Source organism: Hylobates moloch, unplaced genomic scaffold, assembly GCF_009828535.3.
Source record: "Hylobates moloch isolate HMO894 unplaced genomic scaffold, HMol_V3 SCAFFOLD_23, whole genome shotgun sequence".
NCBI classification, from domain to species: domain Eukaryota; kingdom Metazoa; phylum Chordata; class Mammalia; order Primates; family Hylobatidae; genus Hylobates; species Hylobates moloch.
Genome location: NW_026652298.1, coordinates 40,492,727 through 40,517,056, shown reverse-complemented (window position 1 = coordinate 40,517,056; position 24,330 = coordinate 40,492,727). Strand labels below are relative to the sequence as shown.

The 24,330-nt window shown below is 51.2% G+C and overlaps 1 protein-coding gene across 2 annotated transcripts in view; it reads right to left on the bottom strand.

Moving 5' to 3' along the window:
* Positions 1 to 24,330, bottom strand: part of IFT140 (intraflagellar transport 140) — a 99,193-nt gene that overhangs the window by 63,157 nt on the left and 11,706 nt on the right. For both annotated transcript variants that reach the window (XM_032144543.2, XM_032144544.2), the window contains 9 exons: positions 20,565 to 20,686; positions 20,273 to 20,415; positions 17,703 to 17,878; positions 15,905 to 15,996; positions 15,174 to 15,280; positions 14,110 to 14,255; positions 12,239 to 12,442; positions 11,358 to 11,430; positions 8,902 to 8,993 (listed from right to left, as the gene is read on the bottom strand). In XM_032144543.2, coding sequence (XP_032000434.1) covers positions 8,902 to 8,993; positions 11,358 to 11,430; positions 12,239 to 12,442; positions 14,110 to 14,255; positions 15,174 to 15,280; positions 15,905 to 15,996; positions 17,703 to 17,878; positions 20,273 to 20,415; positions 20,565 to 20,686 — 1,155 coding nt within the window. The remainder of the gene's footprint in view (positions 1 to 8,901; positions 8,994 to 11,357; positions 11,431 to 12,238; positions 12,443 to 14,109; positions 14,256 to 15,173; positions 15,281 to 15,904; positions 15,997 to 17,702; positions 17,879 to 20,272; positions 20,416 to 20,564; positions 20,687 to 24,330) is intronic.

The window sequence follows — 24,330 nt, the reverse complement described above, 5'->3', positions numbered from 1 at the left end:
CGGGCGCGGTGGCTCACGCCTGCAATCCCAGCACTTTGGGAGGCCGAGGTGGGTGTATCATGAGGTCAGGAGATCGAGACCATCCTGGCTAACACGGTGAAACCCCTTCTCTACTAAAAATACAAAAAATTAGCCGGGCGTGGTGGCGGGCGCCTGTAGTCCCAGCTACTTGGGAGGCTGATGCAGGAGAATGGCGTGAACCCGGGAGGTGGAGCTTGCAGTGAGCTGAGATCGCACCACTGCACTCCAGCCTGGGTGACAGAGCGAGACTCCATCTCAAAAAAACAACAACAAAAAAGAAAGCATATACCCCACAGTCGCCCCACAGTAGCGCTGGAGCACACCTCATGCTTTGTGGTGTGTCTTTTAGGGACTAACCTTAGTCCTCCGAGTTTCAAAGTGAAGCTCTTGGCTCAATTCAACCAATGCCCAGGGAATGCCTACACCCTGCCCAGCAGTGGGTTGGGGGAGGGGCATCACAAGTGAGTGGCGCATCCCCAGGGCACTCCACGTGGGGGCAGCGAGTCAGATGCGAACAGCTGAATGTATCCTGGGGCCAAGACAGGCAGCAGGGAAGGCACAGATCTAGTGCATGGGAGCTGCACAGAATCTGAGTGGCAAGGCAGGCTGGAAGGTGGGCAGAGCTCCAGGAGAACTCAGTGGGCACGGAAATCTAAACACAGACTCCAAAAGCCAGCAAAGAGGCAGGAGCCTGCACAGTGTATTTAGGAAACTGAGGGTGAGGGACGGATGGCTGGAGTCAGGGAGGGAGTATTCCAAGCTGAGGAAGCTCACTTCATTTTGATGTATCCAGTGGGAGCCTAATAAATGCTTATGGAATGAGCAAGTGGCTGCTTGAACACAGGATAAAAAGAGAGCAGGGGGAGCGGACTAGCTGATGGGGCCAAGGCTGACACTATTAATGATGACAGAGGGCACTGGAGGCTCCTCAGTGAGCTCACTCCCTGCCCTGCCCCTTACCAGCTGGGCCCCGGGTTCAGATCTGAGCTCACCTCTTTTACATTCTTCAACTAACATCTCTATGTCAATACATTCCCAACTCCCAAAGTACTGTCTTCAGGGCACTGACCCAGCTCCTGACCTCCGGAGCTTGTATTTCCAACTGTCTCTTGGACACCCCTAAGGGCTCTCCAAGGCACCTTGAACTCGCATCCTGCCCCGCCACCTATGCCGGCTCTGCCTCTCGAGTTCCCGTCTTAAAGGTGCCAGGACAAACCCAACCTCTCAGGCTAGAAAACTCAGAACATCCTCAGTTCTATACTCTCTGTAGCCACCCATCATGCAACTGGTCACCCCCCTCCTAAGAGCCACGGTGCCCCTCCACTCCAGCTCTGCTGGTGGCTGGGACCTGGGGCCAGGCTGAGCTGCTCTCCTGCAGCGTCTCCCACAACTTCACTCTTCTCCACCCTTAAGCTCGGCTCCCCACTACGCTGGCACAGAAGTTACTCTCTAGGGAGAAAATGGCACAAAGCCAAGAAAGTAAGTCAAAATAGGGGAAAGGAAAGAAATGTTATCAGAGGAAGGTGAGTCCTTTTCAGGGATCAGGCCCCCAGAGACCTTATATGAGGCAGCAGCCATGCCCTGCTCTCTCCTGAGCTGTATTCTTCTCTGGAAACTGCCTGCTGCTGTCACAGGTAGCTGAGAACTAACCTAATAAGCTGCCGCAGACCATACCTGCACCAATGCTCAGCCCATTGCTAATCAATGGTATTTCCATCAACCAAAGAGCATTCCTGACCAACAACCTGACATCAGCCTGTGCCCAGTCCCTCTTTTTGGCCTTAAACACCTGCCTGTAACAAAGGTCAAATGGAGCCCACACCCAGTGTTCCTCGGGGCTGAGTTTTCTGGGCAGCTGCCCTTATCCTGGCTCAGGTAGACTACTCACTTAATTACTTATTTATTTTTGAGACAGGGTCTCACTCTGTTGCCCAGGCTGGAGTGTAGTTGTACAACCACAGCTCACTACAATTTCAACCTCCCCAGGCTCAGGTAATCGTCCCACCTAAGCCTCCCAAGTAGCTGGGACCATAGGTTTGCCACCATGCCTGGCTAATGTTTTTTATTTTTTTGCAGAGACGAGGTCTCACTACGTTGCCCAGGCTGGTCTGGAACTCCTGGGCTCAAGCAATCCTCCCGCCTGGGCCTCCCAAAGTGCTGGGATTACCGTCATGAGCCACCATGCCCAGCCAAGGAGACTGTTTAAATCACATTTTGTGCTTCAGCCTCTTTCTTTTTGGTCAACAAAATGTACCCTGTCACTCCTAGCTTCAACCCCAACTGCCCTCAGGGTGAGGGTCCAGGTGACCAGCCCTCCTGCCTCCCTTCCCACCTCCCACCACCACTGGTCCCACACACCACCCCCTTCCATGGCACTTGACCTTTGCTTGGCCCCCCAGGTCCTCCGTGGGGCAGACGTGACTCCCTGAAACATACACAGGGCTGGGGCCCCGAAGTTCTGGCCTAGGAAGCTGTCCTTTTAAGGACTGGAAGCTCCTAAGCGTCTGCAGTCACTGCGCCCCTGACACAAACACTAACAGCAGCCATGCATCTGCATCCTGAGGAGGGATAGTGTCCTGGAACCACATGCCAGCTGTCCAACAAGGGTCGTGAGGGATCACTAACCCACCCTTACTCATGCCAGAACCACCTTACTAGTTACAACTGACATGTATTCCTTTTGTAACTTAATAAATTAGTGGCCAGGCATGGTGGCTCACACCTGTAATCCCAACACTTTGGGAGGCGGAGGCAGGAGGGTCACTTGAGCTCGGTTCAAGACCAGCCTGGGCAAGATACTGAGACACCATGTCTACAAAAATGTAATAATAATAATAATAATAATAACAATAACAAAATCAGCCAGGCATGGTGATTGGCACCTCCTACTTGGGAGTCTGAGGCAGGAGGATGAATTGAGCCCATGAGTTTGAGGCTGCAGTGAGCTATGATGGCACCACTGCACTCTAGCCTGGGCGACAGGATGAGATCTTATCTGTAAAAAAAAAAAAAGAAAAGAAAAAATTAGCCAGGCATGGTGGTGAACACCTGTGGTCCCACGCTCAGGAGGCTGAGGTGGGAGGATCACTTGAGCCCAGGAGGTCAAGACTGCAGTGAGCTATGATTGCCACTGCAATGCAGCCTGTGCAACAAAGTGAGAACCCGTTTCTGAAAATAAAACAAAAGAAAAAATTAACAGAGGAATAAAAGGACCCAACTCCATGGCAACTGTTGTTAGGTGTCTTCCCAAGCTCTACAAATAGGACTTCTCAGTGGGCCTACTGTTATTTCCCATCATGCCACTAGCGTTCTCCCAGCAGGCCATTCACCCTTTCCCATCATGTCACTGGCCTCTTCCAGCAGGCCATTCACCCTTTCCCATCATACCACTGACCCTCTCCTAGCAGGCCATTCACTCTTTCCCATCATGCCACTGGCCCTCTCCCAGAAGGCCATTCACCATTTCCCATCATGCCACTGGCCCTCTCCCAGCAGGCCATTCACCCTTTCCCATCATGCCCCTGGCCCTTTCCCTGCAGGCCACTGGTGCCCGCACAGCCCCACCTCTGGAGGTCTGTTCTTGGCAAACACAGGTCTTGAACAACACAGGTCTGATTTTCAAGGGTCCACTTACATGAACTATTTTTTTCAATAAAGATATTTAAAGGCCAGGCACAGTGGTTCACGCCTGTAATCCCAGCACTTTGGGAGGCTGAGGCGGGTGGATCACCTGACGTCAGGAGTTTGAGACCAGTCTGACCAATATGGTGAAACCCCGTCTCTACTAAAAATACAAAAACTAGCCAGGTGTGGTGGCGCATGCCTGTAATCTCAGCTACTCGGGAGGCTGAGAAAGGAGAACTGCTTGAACCTGGGAGGTGGAGGTTGCAGTGAGCCGAGATCGTGCCACTGCACTCCAGCCTGGGCAACAGAGTGAGACTCCGTCTTTAAAAAAAAAAAAGTATAGCCGGGCACAGTGGCTCACGCCTGTAATCCTAGTACGTTGAGACGCCAAGGTGGGCAGATCACAAGGTCAAGAGATCCAGACCGTCCTGGCTATCATGGTGAAACCCTGTCTCTACTAAAAATACAAAAAAATTAGCCGGGCATGGTGGCGGGCGCCTGTAGTCCCAGCTACTCGGGAGGCTGAGGCAGGAGAATGGCGTGAACCCGGGAAGTGGAGCTTGCAGTCAGCCGAGATCATGCCACTGCACTCCAGCCTGGGCAACAGAGCGAGACTCCGCCTCAAAAAAAAAAAAACAAAAGTTTAACTTTTTTTTTGGAGATTTGTAGCAATTTGAGAAAACTCAGACAAACCATGTAGCCTAGAAAGAACAAAAAAAATTTACAGGTATGTCACGAATGCATAAAACATAGGTAGATACTAGTCTTTTATCAGCCACGTCCATAAAGTATACACAAATCTGCACATGCTTCCAGAGATGGCACTATGTGCAGCTGAGCGAAGTGTAAACCAACAGAAAGATGCGGTCTGCAATCATAACCGCAGACAGGGAACTGTGGCCCACAATGTGCTACTGCTGGCATTTCACAGCCGCCTCCTGTTGCCACTGTGCTCAATTTCACTCAAGTGTTGCGAGGATCCCCTTAAAATGTTGTGCAGTGCTAATCACCTCCGAGTGGGCAGCTCCTCTTTCCAGTAAAATGCACACACCACAGTAAAAAGTGACCTCTCATGGTTCTACAGGATTTTTCATGCGTTTCATGCAATACTGTAAACGCTGAATAACCCCAGGGGGACCCATGTGACATGCCACTAGTGATGCTGGAAGTGCTCCCAAGAAGCAAGGGAAAGCCGTGACATTACAAGAAAATGTGGAATTGCTTGATATGGACAGTAGATTCAGGTCTGCAGATGTGGACGCCACCTGTGGATGCCACCATTTCAGAAAGATGATTCATCCTGTAGACTTAGGGTATCGACAAACACAGTACAGTACTGTGAATGTATTTCTCTTCCTCATGATTTCTTAGTAGCATTTTCTTTCCTCTAGCTTACTTTACTGTAAGAATACACCATGTAATACATAGAACATATGAAATATGTGTTAATCGACTGTTCATGTTATTGGTGAGGCTTCCAGTCAATGGTAGGCTGCAAGTACTGAAATTCTGGGAGAGTCAACAGTTATATGTGGATTTTCAACTGCTCAGGTGGTCGGCGCTCCCACCCCTGCATTGTTCAAGGGTCGTCTAAGCAGCTGCCCCTAATCTGTCCATAAGAACACAGCCCAGACGGGTGTGGTGGCTCAGGCCTGTAATCCCAGCACTTTGGGAGGCTGAGGCAGGTGGATCACCTGAGGTCAGGAGTTCAAGACTAGGCTGGCCAACATGGTGAAATCCCATCTCTACCAAAAATACAAGAAATCAGCCGGGCATGGTGGCAGGCGCCTGTAATCCCAGCTGCTAGGGAGGTTGAGGCAGGAGAATGGCTCAAGCCCCAGAGGCGGAGGTTGCAGTGAGCTGAGATTGTGCCACTGCACTCCAGCCTGGGCAAAAAAAGCAGAACTCCATCTTAAAAAAAAAAAAGCCTTGCTCTACCTCCCTTTATGTCCACAACAGATGCCCACATGCAACGGGAGGAGTCAGAGAGGCATAGGTAAAAAGACGGAGGGGTGGGCAGGGATGGCAGCGACAAAGGTGTGCTTGGTCTGGGGATGGGATGCCCAGAAGGCTCTCAACTACTCCCTTCCAGCTTTACTGCCTCCCCTCGGACCCAACAGGCTGCAGGAAAACGTGATGTCGTCAGCTCCCTCTGCCCGTACTTCTCTCCCAGCTGGCACCACAGCCACGTGGCTCCTCCCCATGTCTTCTCTCCACCTGATTCAGACAGAAGTCCTCCACAGAGGGGCCCACCCACTTCCGTCTTCTCCTTGGCACTTATCGCTGACTTGTCTCCCGTCTGGATGCCAACGAGAATCGACAATCCATGATGGGAGCACACGAGCACCACGTAAGGTACAAGGACAGGAATGTGGCCGCCCCAGGCAATCAGACGCTGGGTCCCAAGAAGGAACTTGGAGATGGATAAAAATCACAACGATAGCTAAAATCAGGCTCGTGACGAAAGCTCTCAACCTGGTCACAGAACCTTGCTGCACACAGGGGGCTGAACGGTGCCCTTCTCAAAGATATGTCCACTCAGACCTGTAGTCCCAGATGCTTCAGGGGCGGAGGCAGGACAATCACTTGAGCCAGGAGTTCAAGTCCAGCCTGGGCGACACAGTGAGATCCTGTCCCTTAAAAAAAAAACGATATGGCCGGGCGCGGTGGCTCATGCCTGTAATCCCAGCACTTTGGGAGGCAACGGTGGGCAGATCACGAGGTCAGGAGTTCAAGACCAGCCTGGCCAATATGGTTGAAACCCTGTCTCTACTAAAAAGAAATACAAAAATTAGCTGGGCACGGCGGCGGGTGCCGGTAATCCCAGCTACTTGGGAGGCTGAGGCAGAAGAATCGCTTGAACCCTGGAGGTAGAGCTTGCAGTGAGCCGAGATTGCGCCACTGCACTCCAGCCTGGGTGATAGAGCGAGACTTTGTCTGAAAAAAAAAAAAAAAAGATGTGTCATTTGGAACGCGGGAATGTGAACTTATTTGGAAAATGGGTATTTGCAGTTAAGGAACTTGAGATGAGATCATTCTGGTTCAGGATGAGAGCTAAATCCAGTGGCAAATACATAAGACAAAACATAAGACACAGAAGAGAAGACACAGACACAGGGAAGGTGGCCATGTGAGGACAGGGCAGAGGCTGGAGCAAGGTATTCACAGACGATCCTTCAACAATGCAGAGGTGTGAGGGGCCAACCACCTTGCTGGTGAAAATCCTCATGACGCTTTTTTTTTTTTTTTTTTTTGAGACAAGGTCTTGCTCCGTTGCCCAGACTGGAGGACAGTGGCGCAATCATAGCTCACCGAAGCCTTGACTGCCCAGGCTCAAGCCACCCTCCCACCTCAGTCTCCTGAGTAGCTGGCACTATAGGCGTGCGCCACGACACCCAGCCAATTTTTTTTTTGTTCTTTAAGAGATGCGTCTCAATATGTGGCCCAGGCTGGTCTCAAACCGCTGGGTTCAAGTGGTCCTCCCACTTCGGCCTCCCCAAAGTGCTCAGATTACAGATGTGAGTTACTGCGCTCGGTCTTTATATAACTTTTGACTTCCCCAAAACGTTAACTACTAACAGCCTATTGCTGACAACGAGACTTCCCAATAACGTAGGCAGTTGATTGACACATATGTATACGCTGTATGTATTATATACTGTTTTTCTCACAATAAAGTCACCCAGAGAAAGGAAAATGTTGCTAAGAAGATCGTAAGGAAGGGAAAATATGTTTACTATTTGTGAGGTGGAAGTGGGTCATTATCGAGCTCTTCATCCTCATCATCGTCACACTGAACAGGCAGAGGAGGAGGAGTTGTTGATCTTGGTGTCTCGGGGTGGCAGAGCCAGAAGAAATGTGCGTCTAAGTGGCCCCTGCAGTTCAGACCTTGTGGTTCAAGGTCAAGTCTAAGTGGCCCCTGCAGTTCAGACCTTGTGGTTCGAGGTCAAGTGCACAAGCCAAGGAACAGCAACGCCCACCAGTGTCACCTCATGCTGGAAGAGGCAAGGGCAGGTTCACCCTCAGAGCCTCCAGCAGGCACCAGCCTGGACAGCACCTGGATCACAGACTTCTGGCTTCCAGAACTGTGAGAGAATAAATGTCTGTGTCGGAAGCCCCTCAGTTTGTGGTAATTTGTTCGGGCAGCCACAGGAAATCAACACACTGTGTCTGCCCCCAGGTTCCGGCCAGTGTGTGTGGGATGCAGACAGGGCAGTGGATGTCTGACTTTACTCAGAAGGGAACCTCTTGGCCAGGCGTGGTGGTTCACGCCTGTAATCCCAGCACTTTGGGAGGATGAGGCAGGCGGATCACGAGGTCAGGAGTTCAAGATCAGCCTGGCCAACATGGTGAAACCCCGTTTCTACCAAAAATACAAAATTAGCTGGGCGTGGTGGTGCACACCTGTAGTCCTAGCTACTCGGGAGGCTGTCAGGAGAATCACTTGTACCTGGGAGACGGAGGTTGCAGCGAGCCGAGATCACGCCACTGTACTCCAGCCCTGGCCCTCCCACAAGACAAATGCAGGAGACAGCCTGGCTAAGGACATTATGTCCTGAACTGGAGCCACCCAGCCAGCGGTCAGGGTGCATATTAAGCCCAGCAAGGATTGATTTTCTTTTCATAGCCCCGTGTATTCAAAGTCCTGCAAAATCATCCTTTTCACTGCAAAAGGTCCTTGCCCTGTCTCCCGATTTCTGAAGTGACAGCCATAGATTGAACAGCTGTCCCAGGATTCATTTTTACCATCAAGCACCTGACGCGGGAAATCCCATCTAGCGAGGTGATATGGTTTGGCTCTGTGTCCCCACCCAAATCTCATGATGAATTGTAATCTCCAGTGTTGGAGGTGGGGCCTGGGGGGAGGTGATTGGATCATGGAGGGGTTTCTCACAGTTTCCTAGTGTGTTCTGTGATAGAGATCTGACCAAATCTGGCTGTTTAGTGTGTGGCCCCTCCCCCTTCGCGCTCTCTTCCTCCTGCTCTGGCTATGTAGGATGTGCCTGCTTGCCCTTCGCCTCCCACCACGATTGTAAGTTTCCTGAGGCCTCCCCAGCCATGCTTCCTGTAAAGCCTGCAGTAATGTGAGTCAACAAAGCCTCTTTTCTTTATAAATTGCCCAGTCTCAGGTAGTTCTCTACACAGCATGAGAAAGGACTAATACCCTTAGGTAAATCAATAAACAGGCTTTGGCTAAATTGAGAGGCACGATTTCAAACTCTGCTCTGGTTTTCTTGCCGTGGAGCAGCAACTTACCTGCCAGGTTCGAACTTGAACTCGGTTTGACTCCACCGTGTAAACGTTTTCTTCATGCATTGCTAACACGGGTGTCTCACACGAGAAGGTCCCTAAAATGAAAGACAAACGTCAGGATGGTAGCCATTCATCTGCGAGATTTGCCAGGAGTTTCAGGAGCATTCCCACACACGATCCCTAATTAATCTCAGCCTCACCACAGCTTTGTGGGGGTGCGCTATCTGCACCTCGCAGATGAAGAAAATGAGGCTCTGAGGCACAGGGAACTGTCCGTGGCCACGGCTAGCAGTGGCAGCATGTGCAGGTCCTGGGCTGACGTGGAGACTCCATGCTGGGCTCTGGGCTCCCTGCCCTGCACCCCTCCCATCTGGCAGCTGGTGCTCCCAGCAGCACAGCATCTATAACAACACACCCATTTAAGCAAATGTTTGCTCATTTTAGGTGGAACTTTGGTGGCCACAAGCCCTGGTCCATGGACCTAACTATTAGGGTTGGTGCAGAAGCAGTTTTTGCCATCAACCACAATTAGTTTTGCAGCAACATAACAGATAAGAATCTAGAGGTGGTCGCGGTGGCTCACACCTGTAATCCCAGCACTTAGGGAGGCTGAAGCAGGTGGATCACATGAGGTCAGGAGTTTGAGACCAGCCTGGCCAACATTGTGGAATGTTGTCTCTACTAAAAATACAAAAATTGGCCAGGTGTTGTGGTGCATGCCTGTAATCCCACCTACGTGGGAGGCTGAGGCAGGAGAATCACTTGAGCCCAGGAGGCGGCGGCTGCAGTGAGCCACCACCACACCACGGCACTCCAGCCTGGGCGACAGAGCAAGACTCTGTCTCAAAAAGAATCTAGTTAGGGAGATGATAATATACACAAAACAAAAAATATCCCAGCACCTGCTGTGCTGGTCCTGCTGGGGGAAATCAGAAGTTCACCCTTGCTCCTAGGGAGTCTACAGAGAGGAGAGGAGAGAGGAGAGCAGATGTGAAGTGTTGGCACAATCCTGGACAGAGTGTGGAAAATGTTACGAGAGAACTTTAGGCAACAAAGTGTTAGCAGAGAAAAAAAAGTGTGGGAAAGATCTGAGAGAGGGGCGGAAGCTAGTGACAGACGTGCCTGAAGAGGCGGGGGCGTTCAAACGCACGAGGGGGCAACCGCCCTGGGAATAGCATGACACGAGGCCTCCTGTGCGCGCAGGCGGCTGACGGGGCAGGGTTGGTGAAGGTGGTAACTGTGGAATGGGGGGAGCTAAGCAGCACATCCTGGTGGCGGGGCCACTGCAATGGGCTGGGAAATGTTCCCTAAAGATGCCAGGTCCTGCTCCCTGGCATGCGTGAATATTACTTTATGTGGCAGAAGATGGCAAGGTCTTGGGATGAGGAGATTATACTGAGTTATCCAGGTAGGCCCTAAATACAGTCACGAGTGTCCCTGTAAGAGGGAGGGAGGCAGATTTCAGACCAGGGGCAATGTGACTACAGAGACAGAGACTGGAGGTTTGTGATCACAAGCCAAAGACTGCTGGCAGCCACCAGAAGCTGAAACAGGTTCTCCCCTGGGGCTGCAGAGGCAGCGTGGCCCTGCTGACGCGATCACTTCTGTCCAGTGAAACAGATTTGGGACCTCTGGCCTCTAGAACGATGGGAGAATCCATTCCTCACATCTTTGTCTGAAGCCGCCAAGTTTGTGGTCCTTTGCTACAGCTATCTCTGGAAACTCCCATAGACGTGCTGAAGAGAGCAGGAAGAAAACAATGGCCAAGGCTGGGTGTGGTGGCTCACGCCTATAATCACAGCACTTTGGGAGGCCGAGGCGGGCAAATCACCTGAGGTCAGGAGTTCGAGACCAGCCTGGCCAACAAGGTGAAACCCCGTCTCTACTAAAATATAAAAATTAGCTGGGTGTGGTGGCGCACGCCTGTAATCCCAGGTACTGGGGAGACTGAGGCAGGACAACTGCTTGAGCCCGGGAGGCGGAGGTTGCAGTGAGGTGAGATCGCACCACTGCACTCCAGCCTGGGCAACGATGGCGAAACTAACCGCAGAGAGCTGGAGAGATCTTGGGGACCTAGAAGGGTGTTTGAGATTAACGGAGCATGTCTGAAGAGCCACCTTGAAGTTTCAGACAGAGGCTGGCCTTGGGTCAAGACACCACAGGTCTCACCGCTGTGCATGGTCTGGGAACATTTCAGAAGATGGGAGGCAGCCACCCCCGCCCCGGAAGGAACCCCACAGAAGCACTGTGGCTGTTTGCGCCCACACAGCAGGCCCCAGGAGGCACTGGCAGCACGGGGCCACAGCTGCAGCCCTGGGTCTGGAAATGCAAGCACTGGCATGAGGGTCTCCCCAGCCCCTGTGCCAGCCCTCAACTGCACCACAGTGGCCCTCTCATTAGGCAGGGAGGAAATAAAGCCAGGTAGTGGGAGTGCCTCTGTCGGGGTGAAAAGAACCCACCTGCACTCCGTATCGCGGCTCCAGAAAGCTCAAAGATCGCCACCTGCCTTCCGTTCCAGACTGCGACAGCATCCTGAAAAGAAACGTGGACATTCAAGGCAAAGGGCGGGAAAAGTGAGGTGCAACTGTACACCCCACTGCACACTTCCAAAGCCTCCTCTAAGCACTTCAGAACGCTGCTGCTCCGTCACCCCACGACTATGAGATCACTGGGTCCTCTGTGGATGGGTTGAGGCTGTTTTCTGTGTTATATAAGATATTCATGGGTTTTACTACTTTTTTTTTTTTTTTAGGTTTGAGGAATGGCAAAGAAAGTATCCCTCTCTTTCCTTTATTTACTTTTTAAATTTATTTTTTAACTTAATTTTTTAATTGATAAGGGTACATGGCAGGTGTATATATTTTTATTATTATTTTCTGTTTTTTTGAGATAGGATCTCACTCTGTCACCCAGGCTGGAGTGCAGTGGCACGATCTCAGCTCACAGCAACCTCCACCTCCTGGGTTCAAGCGATTCTCCTGCCTCAGCCTCCTGAGTAGCTGGGATTACAGGCATGCACCCCGACGCCTGGCTAATTTTTGTATTTTGGAGTTTTAGTATCTTGGCCAGGCTGGTCTTGAACTCCTGACCTCAAGTGATCTGCTCATCTCAGCTTCCCAAAGTGCTGGGATTACAGGCGTCAGCCACCGTGCCTGGCCTATATTTTTATTATGATATTCTTTATGAATATGATGTACACGGATATCCAGGAAATAAGAGAATCTAGGATGGAACTGAGAGTGGCCTAACCTGCCATCTGGGGCCCTTGTTGCCCTGAACTACCTGGCAATGGGGCAGTTCTTTTGTCTGTGTCCAACCCACGGGTCCCCTCGGCAGTCACCTTGGTGGCAAACACCCCACTGATGTGCATGTCGGTGCGCAGGCTGTGTGCGATCCCCGTGGACAGGAAGCACACATTCAGCAGGCTTGGGGAGACCTGCACGGCGGCCACTTGCTGGTTGAAGTGTGACGACATGGCCCGCTCACTGAGGATGGCCACGGAGATGACGTTGTTCACTGCCAGCAGGTTCTTCCTGGAACCCCACTTCATTTCCAGGTTGCAAGAGAAAGAACCAGATGTGTGAACAGAGCAGGAGAAAGATGCAGTCAGGAGAATACTTATACACACGAGAACTCAGAAACCATTTCCAAGTACCATTGTTCCGGACTTAAAAAATGATCTCAAGAAATGCCTTATAAAGGTAAAGTGTGTGCTGTGTAGACAGACTTTAAGACACTGACGCGCAGGAGTTGCGATTGGACAGGCAGCACTTGTCTGTTTTGATGGGAAGAGCGTTTTCTAGAGTTTTTCTCAGCGTGACATAGGGGTGTTTATGTTTTTCATAAACAGGAAGTTTACATAATGGATTAGATTATCCAGCTTTCCTCGGCTGATGTGAAATGTTGGTTTCATAATTTTATATTAAACTCCTAAATCTATCTAAAATAAATAAAGAGCTATGCAAAAAGGAAAGTATAAATTCCATATAGGAAAAAACCCAGACATCAGAAACTGCTCTGAAAGGGCTCAGATGCTGGACTTAGCAAAGACTTCAAAGTAGCCACTGGAAACCTGGTGAAGGAGCTGAAGGAAACCAGCCTGGTGAAATGAAGGAAGCTACAATGACAGTGTCTCATCAGGCAGAGAACGGGAACAGAGAGAAAGCATAAGAAAGAACCAAATGCTGCAGAGAAATTAAAACATCCTCACGCAAAAACTTGTACACAAGTGTTCATAACAGCATTATTCAAATGTCCATCAACTGATGAATGGAGAATGAAAATGTGGCCTGTTCACAGCAGAGAATGTGATTCAGCCACGAAAAGGAGCAAAGCGTTGACACAGGCTGCAATCTGGAGGGGCCTTGAAACCTCAGCTCAGTGGGAGCAGCCGGGCACAAAAGACCAGGTGTTGTGTGATTCCATTTCCATGAAACATCCAGAATGGGCAAATCCTTAGAGACAGGAGGTAAGATTAGTGGCTGCCAAGGGCTGGAGAGGGGAAAATAAGAGTGACCACTAAAAGGTACAGATTTTCTGTAGCGATAAAACTGTTTTAGAATTCACTGCAGTGATGTTTGTAAAATTGTGAATATACCAAAAACCACTTTGTATATATCATGAGTTGTATCTCAGTAAAGCTCTTTTTCATATATATATGGAGAGAGAGATGGAGATGGAGGGATGGGTTGGTGGGTAGATATATATTATAACTAACACAGGTCCACAATCTCTTATCTGCAATTCGGAAATCCAAAAGGTCTTGTAAAATGTCTTATTATTGTTACTTTCACATAGTCTTAAGTTGAATAACTGATAAAAATAGGTTCAGAGTCATTTACGGCTTCCACTTTCTTTTTTTTTTTTTTTGAGACGGAGTCTCACTCTTGTCGCCCAGGCTGGAGTGCAGTGGCGTGATCTCAGCTCACTGCAAGCTCCAGCTCCAGGGTTCACGCCATTCTCCTGCCTCAGCCTCCCGAGTAGCTGAGACTACAGGCGCTTGCCACCATGCCCAGCTAATTTTTTGTATTTTTTAGTAGAGACAGGGTTTCACTGTGTTAGCCAGGATGGTCTCGATCTCCTGACCTCGTGATCCGCCCGCCTTGGCCTCCCAAAGTGCTGGGATTACAGGCGTGAGCCACCGCGCCCGGCCACGGCCTCCACTTTCATGCAGCAGCAAATGAGTGCACCGAACACCCTTGGAGGCTGTACCTGGATTTGCGTGATGTTTCCTTGGAGCTCAGTAGGGGTCTGAAGGGCCCACCTGTCCTTGCCCTCTGCCCCGGGGCTGCCCAGGAAGCCTGGTACTTTTCTCCACATGGCTACTCGCCCTCTGTCGGTACCAGCGGCCAGAACACCTACAGGTAGAAACAAACTGCATGTGAACAGAGTTAAAGAAAGGGAACAAAACAGCAACAAACTCTGTTCTCTGACCCCCTTCTTCAAAGCATCAGCCCTCGCCCAGTCTGGTGCCTCTCCACCCCGTCCCTGGCTGCATCTTTCCGCCCAGGTCCTTCTTGCCCTGACCTCACAGTGCTAGTGAGGGGGTGGTGGGGGATGCTGCTCTCCCAGCTTTCCTAGAGGCCAGTCGGCCTGGTTCAGGGCTGCCCCCTGCTCAGCACTGAGCAGGCACTAGAGACACGGCTCTGGCTCACCTCCTAGTCTCCTGTGCTCTGGATGTGCACATGCGCACATACACACACGTGCATGCACACACACGCACACACACTTCCTGCACTGTCTTTCCCGTGGCATTTCAGGAGGGAACAGAGATCAATGAGCAGGAATCGGTTTGCTTCTTTTTGGACGGGGTCACGCTCTGTCACCCAGACTGGAGTGCACTGGCACCATCTTAGCTCACTGCAGCCTCAACCTCCCAGGCTCAAGCAATCCTCCCACCTCAGCCTCCTGAGTAGATGGGACCACCGCTGTACACCACCACACCTGGCTAATTTTTGTATTTTTTGTGGAGACGGGGTCTCACTATGTAGCTCAGGTTGGTCTTGAACTCCTGGGCTCAAGTGATCCTCCCTCCTCAGCCTCCCAAAGTGCTGGCATGTAGGTTGTCATGCTTCTGACCAAACCCCTTTGCCTTCACGTGCGATCACAAAGCTCTGCTGTTGCTTGCTTGCCCTTGCCCGACTATTTGAATGGCTGTGAGTTACCAAGTTACCATTGTGTGAGTAGCCTCCATATTTCACTACAATTATTTTGCAGCCGGAGCACAATGCTTGTGGTTGGTTCTGTTTCTCTTGTGCCAGGCCAGGAAGCCTCACCTTTGACTTTACAGTAACAAACACAGTTCATATTCTCTCCTTTCTCAAAGCCAAACTTCTCATCTGGACTCAGTATATAATTCTCTCCTCGTTCTATATCCCAGAATCTACAACAGAACAAAGCGAGCCCCATGGAGGGCCTGTGTTAGTGGCGTTTCCCTCTGAGGGGTTTTTGAACCTGTGGAGCAAACATTAAAAGTCAGGAAAAAGACATAGTTCATCAGACTCCTGATATGAAAACGAACACTGTTGCTACATTTAGGACATTTTATGTCCTGTTTATCATGAAAGCAGTTGCCGATAGACGATGGTTTGTATATGGCAGGAGGTCACCACGAGAACACAGGAACTGCAACACCACACAGAGCACGAGATGGCCCCGGACAGCACACTGAGCTAACGCAGCAGGCAGCAGAGACCAGAACGACTGATCCTAGTTATGCCACACTCCGAAAAACCAGGCAAAGAGATTCCACAGGCAGACACCAGGGCAGGGCCACCTGGGGGCAAGGGGAGCCCCGAGGGAGTGCAGTGGGGCGGGCAGGGACTCCTGGGGTCTCTTAATGCTCAGCCCCTCAGTCTGGGAGCTGGTGAATGGGTATGTCCAGTATGTGAGCAGTCAGCATCACATGTGCATTTTACATATGCTACATTCCAACACAAAGCCGACTTAGAAGAGCCTGTTCCTCAGGGAACTCTCATCAAGGGGCACTGGAAAGGCAGACTCTCACCTGAGGGCAGCCTCCCCGATGGCCATCACGAGAAGGCTGCCTTCAATCAAAGCGATGTCTGCCCGGTGGCCGGTTTTCCCGCTCAGCTTGACCTGTGTAAGGAAACAACCGAGCAGAGGCACCGTGCTTGCCGAGATGGCCTGTTCCGGCTTCAGAAGCCTGGAGTCTCTGGTCCTCAGTGACTTCATGGAGACTCACCAAGTGGGGGAAACGTGGGGACAAATGATGAAAACTCTGTGAGGTAGCTTTGGGTTTTGAGATGTATGGGCCGAAGCAAACCACTACTCTTGCACATTAAATAATGGCTACTGGGCCGGGCGCAGTGGCTCACGCCTGTAATCCCAGCACTTTGGGAGGCCGAGGCGGATGGATCACGAGGCCAGGAGATCGAGACCATCCTGGCTAACACGGTGAAACCCCATCTCTACTAAAAATACAAAAAATTAGCCGGGCGTGGTGGTGGACGCCTGTAGTCTCAGCTACTCGGGAGGCTGAGGCAGGAGAATGGCGTGAACCCGGGAGGTGGAGATTGCAGTCAGCTGAGATTGGGCCACTGCACTCCAGCCTGGGCGACAGAGCGAGACTCCATCTCAAAAAATAAAAATAAAAAAAATAAAAATAATAATAATGGCTACTGAGGTGGAGATTGCAGTCAGCTGAGATTGGGCCACTGCACTCCAGCCTGGGCGACAGAGCGAGACTCCACCTCAAAAAAAAAAAAAAAAAAAAAAAAAATAATAATAATAATAATGGCTACTGAGCGCACAGTGTGGCTGGGTGGCCGTTGGCGGACACGCTCTGGAGTGATCACTAAGCTGAGCTGGTGCTCCCTATTCATCCAACCACACCCTCTGGGCAGGCCTATCATCCCTGTTTTGTAGAGAACAAACCTGGCCACGGCCTACCAGCCAGCGAGGAGCTGAGCAGGGTATTTAAAGCAAGGTCTGTGGACTGAACTGCATACCCCAAACTCATATGTGGGAGCCCTAACCCCCAGTGCAACTGTACTTGCCTTCAGGAGGTACTTAAGGTTAATGAGATCATAGGGTGGGTGAGCCCTGGTCTGACAGGGCTGTGGCCATGGAAGGAGACACCAGAGCTGGCGCTCCCTCTCCCTCCCTGCCCTGTGAGGACACCAGGAAGAGGCCCCTGCAGGCTGCTTGATGTGGGACATTAGCCTCCAGAACTGTGACAAATGTCTGCTGTCACGTCACGCAGTCTTTGGTAGGTTGTTACGGTGGCCCAAGCTGGCCCCTGTGACGAGGTCCCTGTGACTAGTGCCCGTGTCCTCAGCTGCCCTTACAGGGCATGTAAAGGACCGAATAAACACTGACTGAGGAAAAATCAGCTCTGTCATCTGTAAGAGCATCTTTAGGGAAAGTTCAGTGGCCTCCAAGGAGCAGGGATTCCTGTGGAACAAACCAGCTGGAAGACGGGGATACGGTCACCTGCCCACTGAGTTCTGCAGGTGGAATGAGAGGCTGTGCAGTGAGTGTGACTCTCTTACTTGCGCCCCAGGTCATGAGGGGTGCAGCTTGGGGGTGAGCCCGGGCTGTCTCCCATCAGGCCCCACATCCACCCAAAGATGCAGGAAAATCTCCATCTCTTCTGTTTCCTTCACCTATGAATTGAATGTGGAATGATAAATAATGACACCGCTAGCTACGTTAGCCTCCCCAACACAGATGATAGGCTTTTTTTCAGTCTTGCTATCCAGAAGAGAAAGGGCCGTTAACGAGGCCAGAGAGAACCTGGCCCCAGCTCCCCAGCGTGAGCCCCCAAGCTCACTCCCACTCACCTTCATCACTTCTTCTGCTTCGCCCTCAGGAGGCACCGTGTACAGGGACAGCCGGAGGTTCTCCGTGACCACCACCAGTGCCTCCCTCTTCTCCATGTAGAACAGCATCTGAATCGCGCTGTCTGCGGACACCACCTGAGTGGTCTTACCCTTCTCATCCACATAGTGCACTGTCCCTGGGGGCAAACGTGGGGTCACTACATGAGGAGGCCCTGGTTTATCTGCTTCCATGACCCTCACCAGCAGCCATTTCTATCAACTTAAGGACATTTTCAAAGCAAAGCATCTTCATTATAAGAACTTAAAAATGGGCCTGGCACAGCGGCTCATGCCTATAATCCCAGCACTTTGGGAGGCCGAGGCTGGTAGATCACCTGAGGCCAGGATTTCAAGACCAGCCTGGCCAACATAGTGAAATCCTGTCTATACTAAAAATACAAAAACTAGCCAGGCAGACGTGGTGGTGTGCGCCTGTAATCCCATCTACTCAGGAGACCTAGGCACGGGAATCACTTGAACCCTGGAGGTGGAGGTTGCAGTGAGCCAAGATCACGCCACTGCACTCTGTCCTGGGTGACAGAGCAAGACTCTGTCTCAAAAAAAAAAAAAAAAGAACTTAAAAATGAAGCATGTGACCTGACCTTACAGGCTGCAACCTCCACTTCATGGGTTCAGCTCAGCCTCAAGCTGTCTCTATTGATTCCTTCTCTGCCCCTGTCTTGGAGGGTTTCACGTCCACACTGCTGACCCTGCAGATCTGGCAGCCTTGGAGCTCTGTGTCCACCTCATACCCTCCACACGCTGAGGCCCTAAATGACAAGCCCTCTCTGTGGCCACAACTCCCTGTCCTTTCTGCCCCAGGTGTCGCTGCTGTGCCATCTGCCTCTTGCCAGGCTCTCTCTGGACCTCCCTCTCTCAACCTCCACCAGCTGCTCCTGGTCTAAGCTACGGGACTCAACGGTACCCAGCCTGGAATCCCCGTCCCCCTGCCCTACCTGAGCCTGCTCCAGTGCTGGCCAGCCACTCTGTCTGAAGGCCCTGTGTGAACTCGGGGACCCAGGCTCATTTTTGCTGCTCTGCAGGAGACTCCTGTGGGAGCCTTCTCACCTGCCCCTCCCCTCTCATCTTTTTCCCGATGGATAACGAGTTCTTATTTTTATTATTAATTCTTTTTTCAAGATACAGGTTCTCACTGTGTCAGCCAGGCTGGAGCAGAGTGACATGATCATAGCCCACTGCAGCCTCAACCTCCTGGGTTCAAGTGATCCTCCCAACTAGGCCTCCCAAGTGACTGAGGGCACAGGCACAGACCACCACACTGAGCACAAGTTCTTATCCAGCTGAAGAGTTCAAGATTACCTAGAGGTGAATGGTGACACCAACTAGTATTTAATAAGAGCATAGTACGTGGCAGGCTCAGTTCTAAGCATCTTTATAGATGATAAGTGGGTAGACACCAGTATTATCCCCATTTTCCACATAAGGACGTGAGGCACAGCGATGAACTGACCCACAAAGCCTACAGCTCCCGGACAACCGGCAGGAATTCGCAGCCCATAAGCCACCAGAGCCGGGCTCCTCCCTGGCACGCACCCCCTCCTCTAGGTGACCAGCGCTTCTTCCTTGTGGGCCTCATCTCTCCACCCCCTTCTCATTAGCCTTCCTGGGGGGCCCCTATCCTGGCACACCCCCTCCTTGCCATCTCACGGTGCTGTGCCCACTCGGATGTCCCCACTGGAATCTTCTCAATGTCCCCCCTCCATTAGCTCTATGTCTTCACCTTCTAAAATGAAAGATTTCCCTTATTTAAAAATTACAAAAAACCACACAGCCCCCTCTGCTCTCATCTTCCTGTCCAGATCTGGCTGCTTGGTGAAACCGATAGCAAAAGCCTCCTTTCTCCCGAGACCCGGCCACCTCTGTGTGGCTCTCATCTCCTCAGCCACACCAGCAACCCACACACCTGGGCCAGTGTCACACGGCTGTAAGAGATGCGCTTTTTCTTTTAACTTCATATTGCATTTATTCTGGCCTTGGCTGGGCAGCCTGTCCTCCTCGTACAGTGAGGAAGAACGGGCTGAACACCAGCCACACGGTGCCCAGCGCTGACCTCCCCGTGAAGGTTGGCCGGGGGTCGCAGGCTGGAGTGAAACCCCCTGCCCTGCTCATACCTCGTTCCCACACCCTAGCCAAGTACCTGGCATACAAGAGGTGCTTGATAATTACACAGACTGAATACCAGGGGTGCCACCAAAGAATTTTCCAAAACTGTCTCTGGTGCCATGCAGTCAGCCTGTAAATGCTGATTAAAAGCCTCCTCATGAAAACCCTTCAAACACAAGCAAAGCTCAACTTGTCTATCAGAACAAAGCGAGGGCAACGTTTCAACACTGGATGGACGGCTGCAGAGAGCGGCTGCGGCACTCTGCCTGGTACACATCATCCTTCCGTGCAGCCTGCTGCTATCACCATTACTGTTCTATGCAGAAACACCATCTGTGAGTTTAAACTCCCTACCAGACACCCCTAAAATGCTAGGACCCCTGAGAATCACAACCAAAGTTCCTCACCATCCATCAGACTGACAAAGAACCACAGTCCCTCCTGAGATCCTGTCTTCAGCAAACTTCCAGAGCTGCTCTTCTTCCAGTTAAACACGTCCAGGGCTTTCTCATCGCCACTCACAGCAGCCTTTGCCAACTGAAGCAAGTCCCTGAAAGCAAACACGACATGAAGTCAAGATTCTTCTGCCACTTCTACAGCAACTCAGGGCTGGGGCCCCTCCTGGGCCAGGAGCAGCCCGCTTCCCACTTCCCCTGATGTAAACACACGCACGGGTCACAGGGCAAGCCCCACACTTACTCGCCAGGAGCAGGGAGCCGGAAGATGCAGTGCGTGAGGCGTTTCCCATACTCGAGTTTCAGCAGGGGCGTCCCTCGCACTCGGCCCCTCTGGTCCAACCTCCACAAGAGCAAGACACCAAGCTGGAAAGACCCAACACCACGTGGTAGGACAGGTGTCCTGGCAGAGTGATGGGTGGAAGGACAGGTGTCCTGGCACAGTGACTGGTGGAAGGACAGGTGTCCTGGCAGAGTGACCGGTGGAAGGCAAAAGTTAAACTGTGCAACAGGACACATGCATATTCCTTTTTTAAAAAAGTTACAAAACTACTGTGTATACACCATGAAAATTTCAAACAATTCAAAAGTCTTTAAAGAAAGAACTGGAAACTCTTCTGCAGAGCGTCTCCACATCTCCATGCCTAGAGATAGCAACTGCTATATATTCAACTTTTTAAAATAAACTTTTTTTTTTTTTTTTTGAGGTGGAGTCTCACTTTGTCACTCAGGCTGGAGTTCAGTGGTGTGGTCTCGGCTCACTGCAACCTCCGCCTCCTGGGTTCAAGCAATTCTCCTGCCTCAGCCTCCTGAGTAGCTGGGACGACAGGTGCATGACACCACACCCGGCTAATTTTTGTATTTTTAGTAGAGATGGGGTTTCACCATGTTGGCCAGGCTGGGACACCATGTGACATCTGGCCGCCATGTCTCCTCGGGCTCCTCTGGGCTATGACAGTGTCTCAGGCTCTTTGTCTTAAGGCCCTGGACAGTTTGAGACCTGCTGGCCGGGTATATCAGGGGATGCTCCTCCACTGGGATTGTTGATAGTTTTTCTCCTAGTTGCCTGCGGTGGAGGCCTTGGGGAGGAGGAGCATAAAGCTGAGGTGCCTTCTCTGCATGCTGCGTCCCCATGACTGGTCACTGCCGGCATTGACCTCGACCACCTGGTGGAGGCTGTGCTTGTGGGGTCTCTCTACTGTGAAGTAGCTCTTCCCCTGGATCCCCCTCCATCCTGTCCTATTCAGAAAGAAGTCACTCTCTGCAGCCCGTACTTGAGGAGTGGGAGATACGCCCTACCCTCGGGGTGGAGCATCCATGTAAACCACCCGGGCTTCTTCAGCATGGAAGATTTGTCTCTTCACCACCATTAACTCACTCATTCAATCCTGTGTTTGCATCAGGGTGGACACATGGGTATTTACTTCCCACACTGGGTTATCATCCAAGGCTGCTTCGTGTATTCTGTTGCTCACATTGTGCCAGCTTTAAGCTCTCTAGTTGGCCTCTCTGTCCCTTTGATGTGCCCCCATTACCTGGGTTTGGTGAGCACTTCCTTTCTGGTGCCCTAATATTACCTAGGTTCATTTCTCAAAAAAAATTTTTTTTTTTTTTTTGAGACAGGGTCTCACTCTGTCGCCCAAGCTGGAATGGAGTGGTGCAATCATAGCTCACTGCAGCCTCTGCTTCCAGGACTCCAGTGATCCTCCCACCTCAGCCTCCCGAGTAGCTGGGAATACAGATGCTCACCACAACAGCTGGCTGATTTTTGTATTTTCTGTACAGATGGAGTCTCACTATATTGCCCAGGCTGGTATCAAACTCCAGGGCTCAAGCAATTTTCCCACCTCTGCCTTCCAAAGTGCTAGGATTACAGGTGTGAGCCACAGCGCCTGGCCTAGACTCATTTCTCTATTCCAGTCCTGGAATCAGCCATTTCTCCAAGGAGCCGTGGTTGTTTACTGGAGAATGGGGTAAGGAGCGAAGTCCTCGTGCTGGGTACACCGCATGCTCAATTTAAACTCATCACAGTTGCAAATGCATGGCACAGACAAGTGTGAGTGAAGTTCCGGGAATGGGGAGACGGCTCCACAGGGACAGCTGGTGGGGCCTCCCGGGACTAGGGGATGCGGTTAGGCGGCGCCCAAGGGCAGCATCTCAATGTGAGTCCGTGTGCATGGCTCTTCTGCTCTGACGCCAAGCACTCCCCAGGGGACGCTTCCTGGCCCAAAACTGGGGGGCACTTTAGCCCACAGTACGCTCTTCTTCCCACCACCTTTTCAGGCAGCACCGACTCCAATCTCCCCAAATGCTGGATAACATGGTTTTTATTGTACATAGGAAGAGTATTTTCAAATAACGTCAGATTTAAAAGAAACTTGCAGGCCAGGCACGGTGGCTCACGCCTGTAATCCCAGCACTTTGGGAGGCCGAGGCGGGTGGATGACAAGGTCAGGAGATTGAGACTATCCTGGCTAACATGGTGAAAGCCTGGCTCCACTAAAAATACAAAAAATTAGCCGGGGGTGGTGGCGGGCACCTGTAGTCCCAGCTACTCAGGAGGCTGAGGCAGGAGAATGGCATGAACTCGGGAGGCGGAGCTTGCAGTGAGCCAAGATGGCGCCACTGCACTCCAGCCCGGGCGACAGAGTGAGACTCCGTCTCAAAAAAATAAATAAAAAAAATAAATAAATAAAATAAAAGAAACTTACAAACCAGGCTCAGTGGCTCACGCCTCTCATCCCAGCACTTTGGGAGGCCGAGGCAAGGAGATCACGAGGTCAGGATTTCAAGACCAGCCTGGCCAGCATGGTGAAACCTCGTCCCTACTAAAAATACAAAATTAGCCAGGCATGTTGGTGCGTGCCTGTAGTCCCAGCTACTCAGGAGGCTGATCACTTGAATCTGGGAGGTGGAGGTTGCAGTGCCATTGCACTCCAGCCTGGGCGACAGAGCAAGACTTCATCTCAGAAAAAACAAAAAAGGAAACTTACACAAGAAACCTCTAAGAAAGGTTTTGCAAGATCTAAAACAGCATGTGGCATGTAAGTACACGTCATAGGAATAGTGTATATTATCATATGATTCTTGACTCTAACAGCTTGATGAAGACAAGAATAAAAATACTAGGCAGCCCAGGCACAATGGCTCATGCCTGTAATCCCAGCACTTTGGGAGACCAAGGTGAGCAGATCACTTGAGGTCAGGAGTTTGAGACCAGCCTGGCCAACATGGTGAAATCCTGTTTCTACTAAAAATACAAATATTAGCCGGGTGTGATGGTGCATGCCTGTAATCCCAGCCACCTGGGAGGCTGAGGCACAAGAATTTCTTGAACCTAGGAGGCAGAGCTTGCAATGACCCAAGATCCCGCCACTGCACTCCAGCCTGGGTGACAGAGTGAGGCTCTGTCTAAAACAAACAAGCAAAAACAAACAAACAAACAAAACCACTATTGGTGTATTTGTGTTTAGTAATTTTTAAAAAATATTTTAAAAATAATGCTTGCATATTGAGAAAAACCCCCACCTAATGATAGAAATGAAAACGAATGACCCCCCCATCCCCCTCCCAGCCTCCTCCCTGGAGCCGAGGACCGCAGTGGCTCCCGTGTCTGCAAAGCATTTTATGCACACCACATCCTCAGCGGCATTCATTCCTGTGCCCTTCACGTGTCATCTGCTAGTTTTTTTTTTTTTTTTTTTTTTTGAGACGGAGTCTTTCTCTGTCCCCCAGGCTGGAGTGCAGTGGCGCGATCTCGGCTCACTGCAACCTCCACCTCCTGGGTTCACGCCATTCTCCTGCCTCAGCCTCCCAAGTAGCTGGGAATACAGGCGCCCGCCAACACGCCCCGCTAATTTTTTGTGTTTTTAGTAGAGACGGGGTTTCACTGTGTTAGCCAGGATGGTCTCGATCTCCTGACCTCGTGATCCGCCCGCCTCAGCCTCCCAAAGTGCTGGGATTACAGGCTTGAGCCACCGCGCCCGGCTTATCTGCTAGTTTTTTGTTTT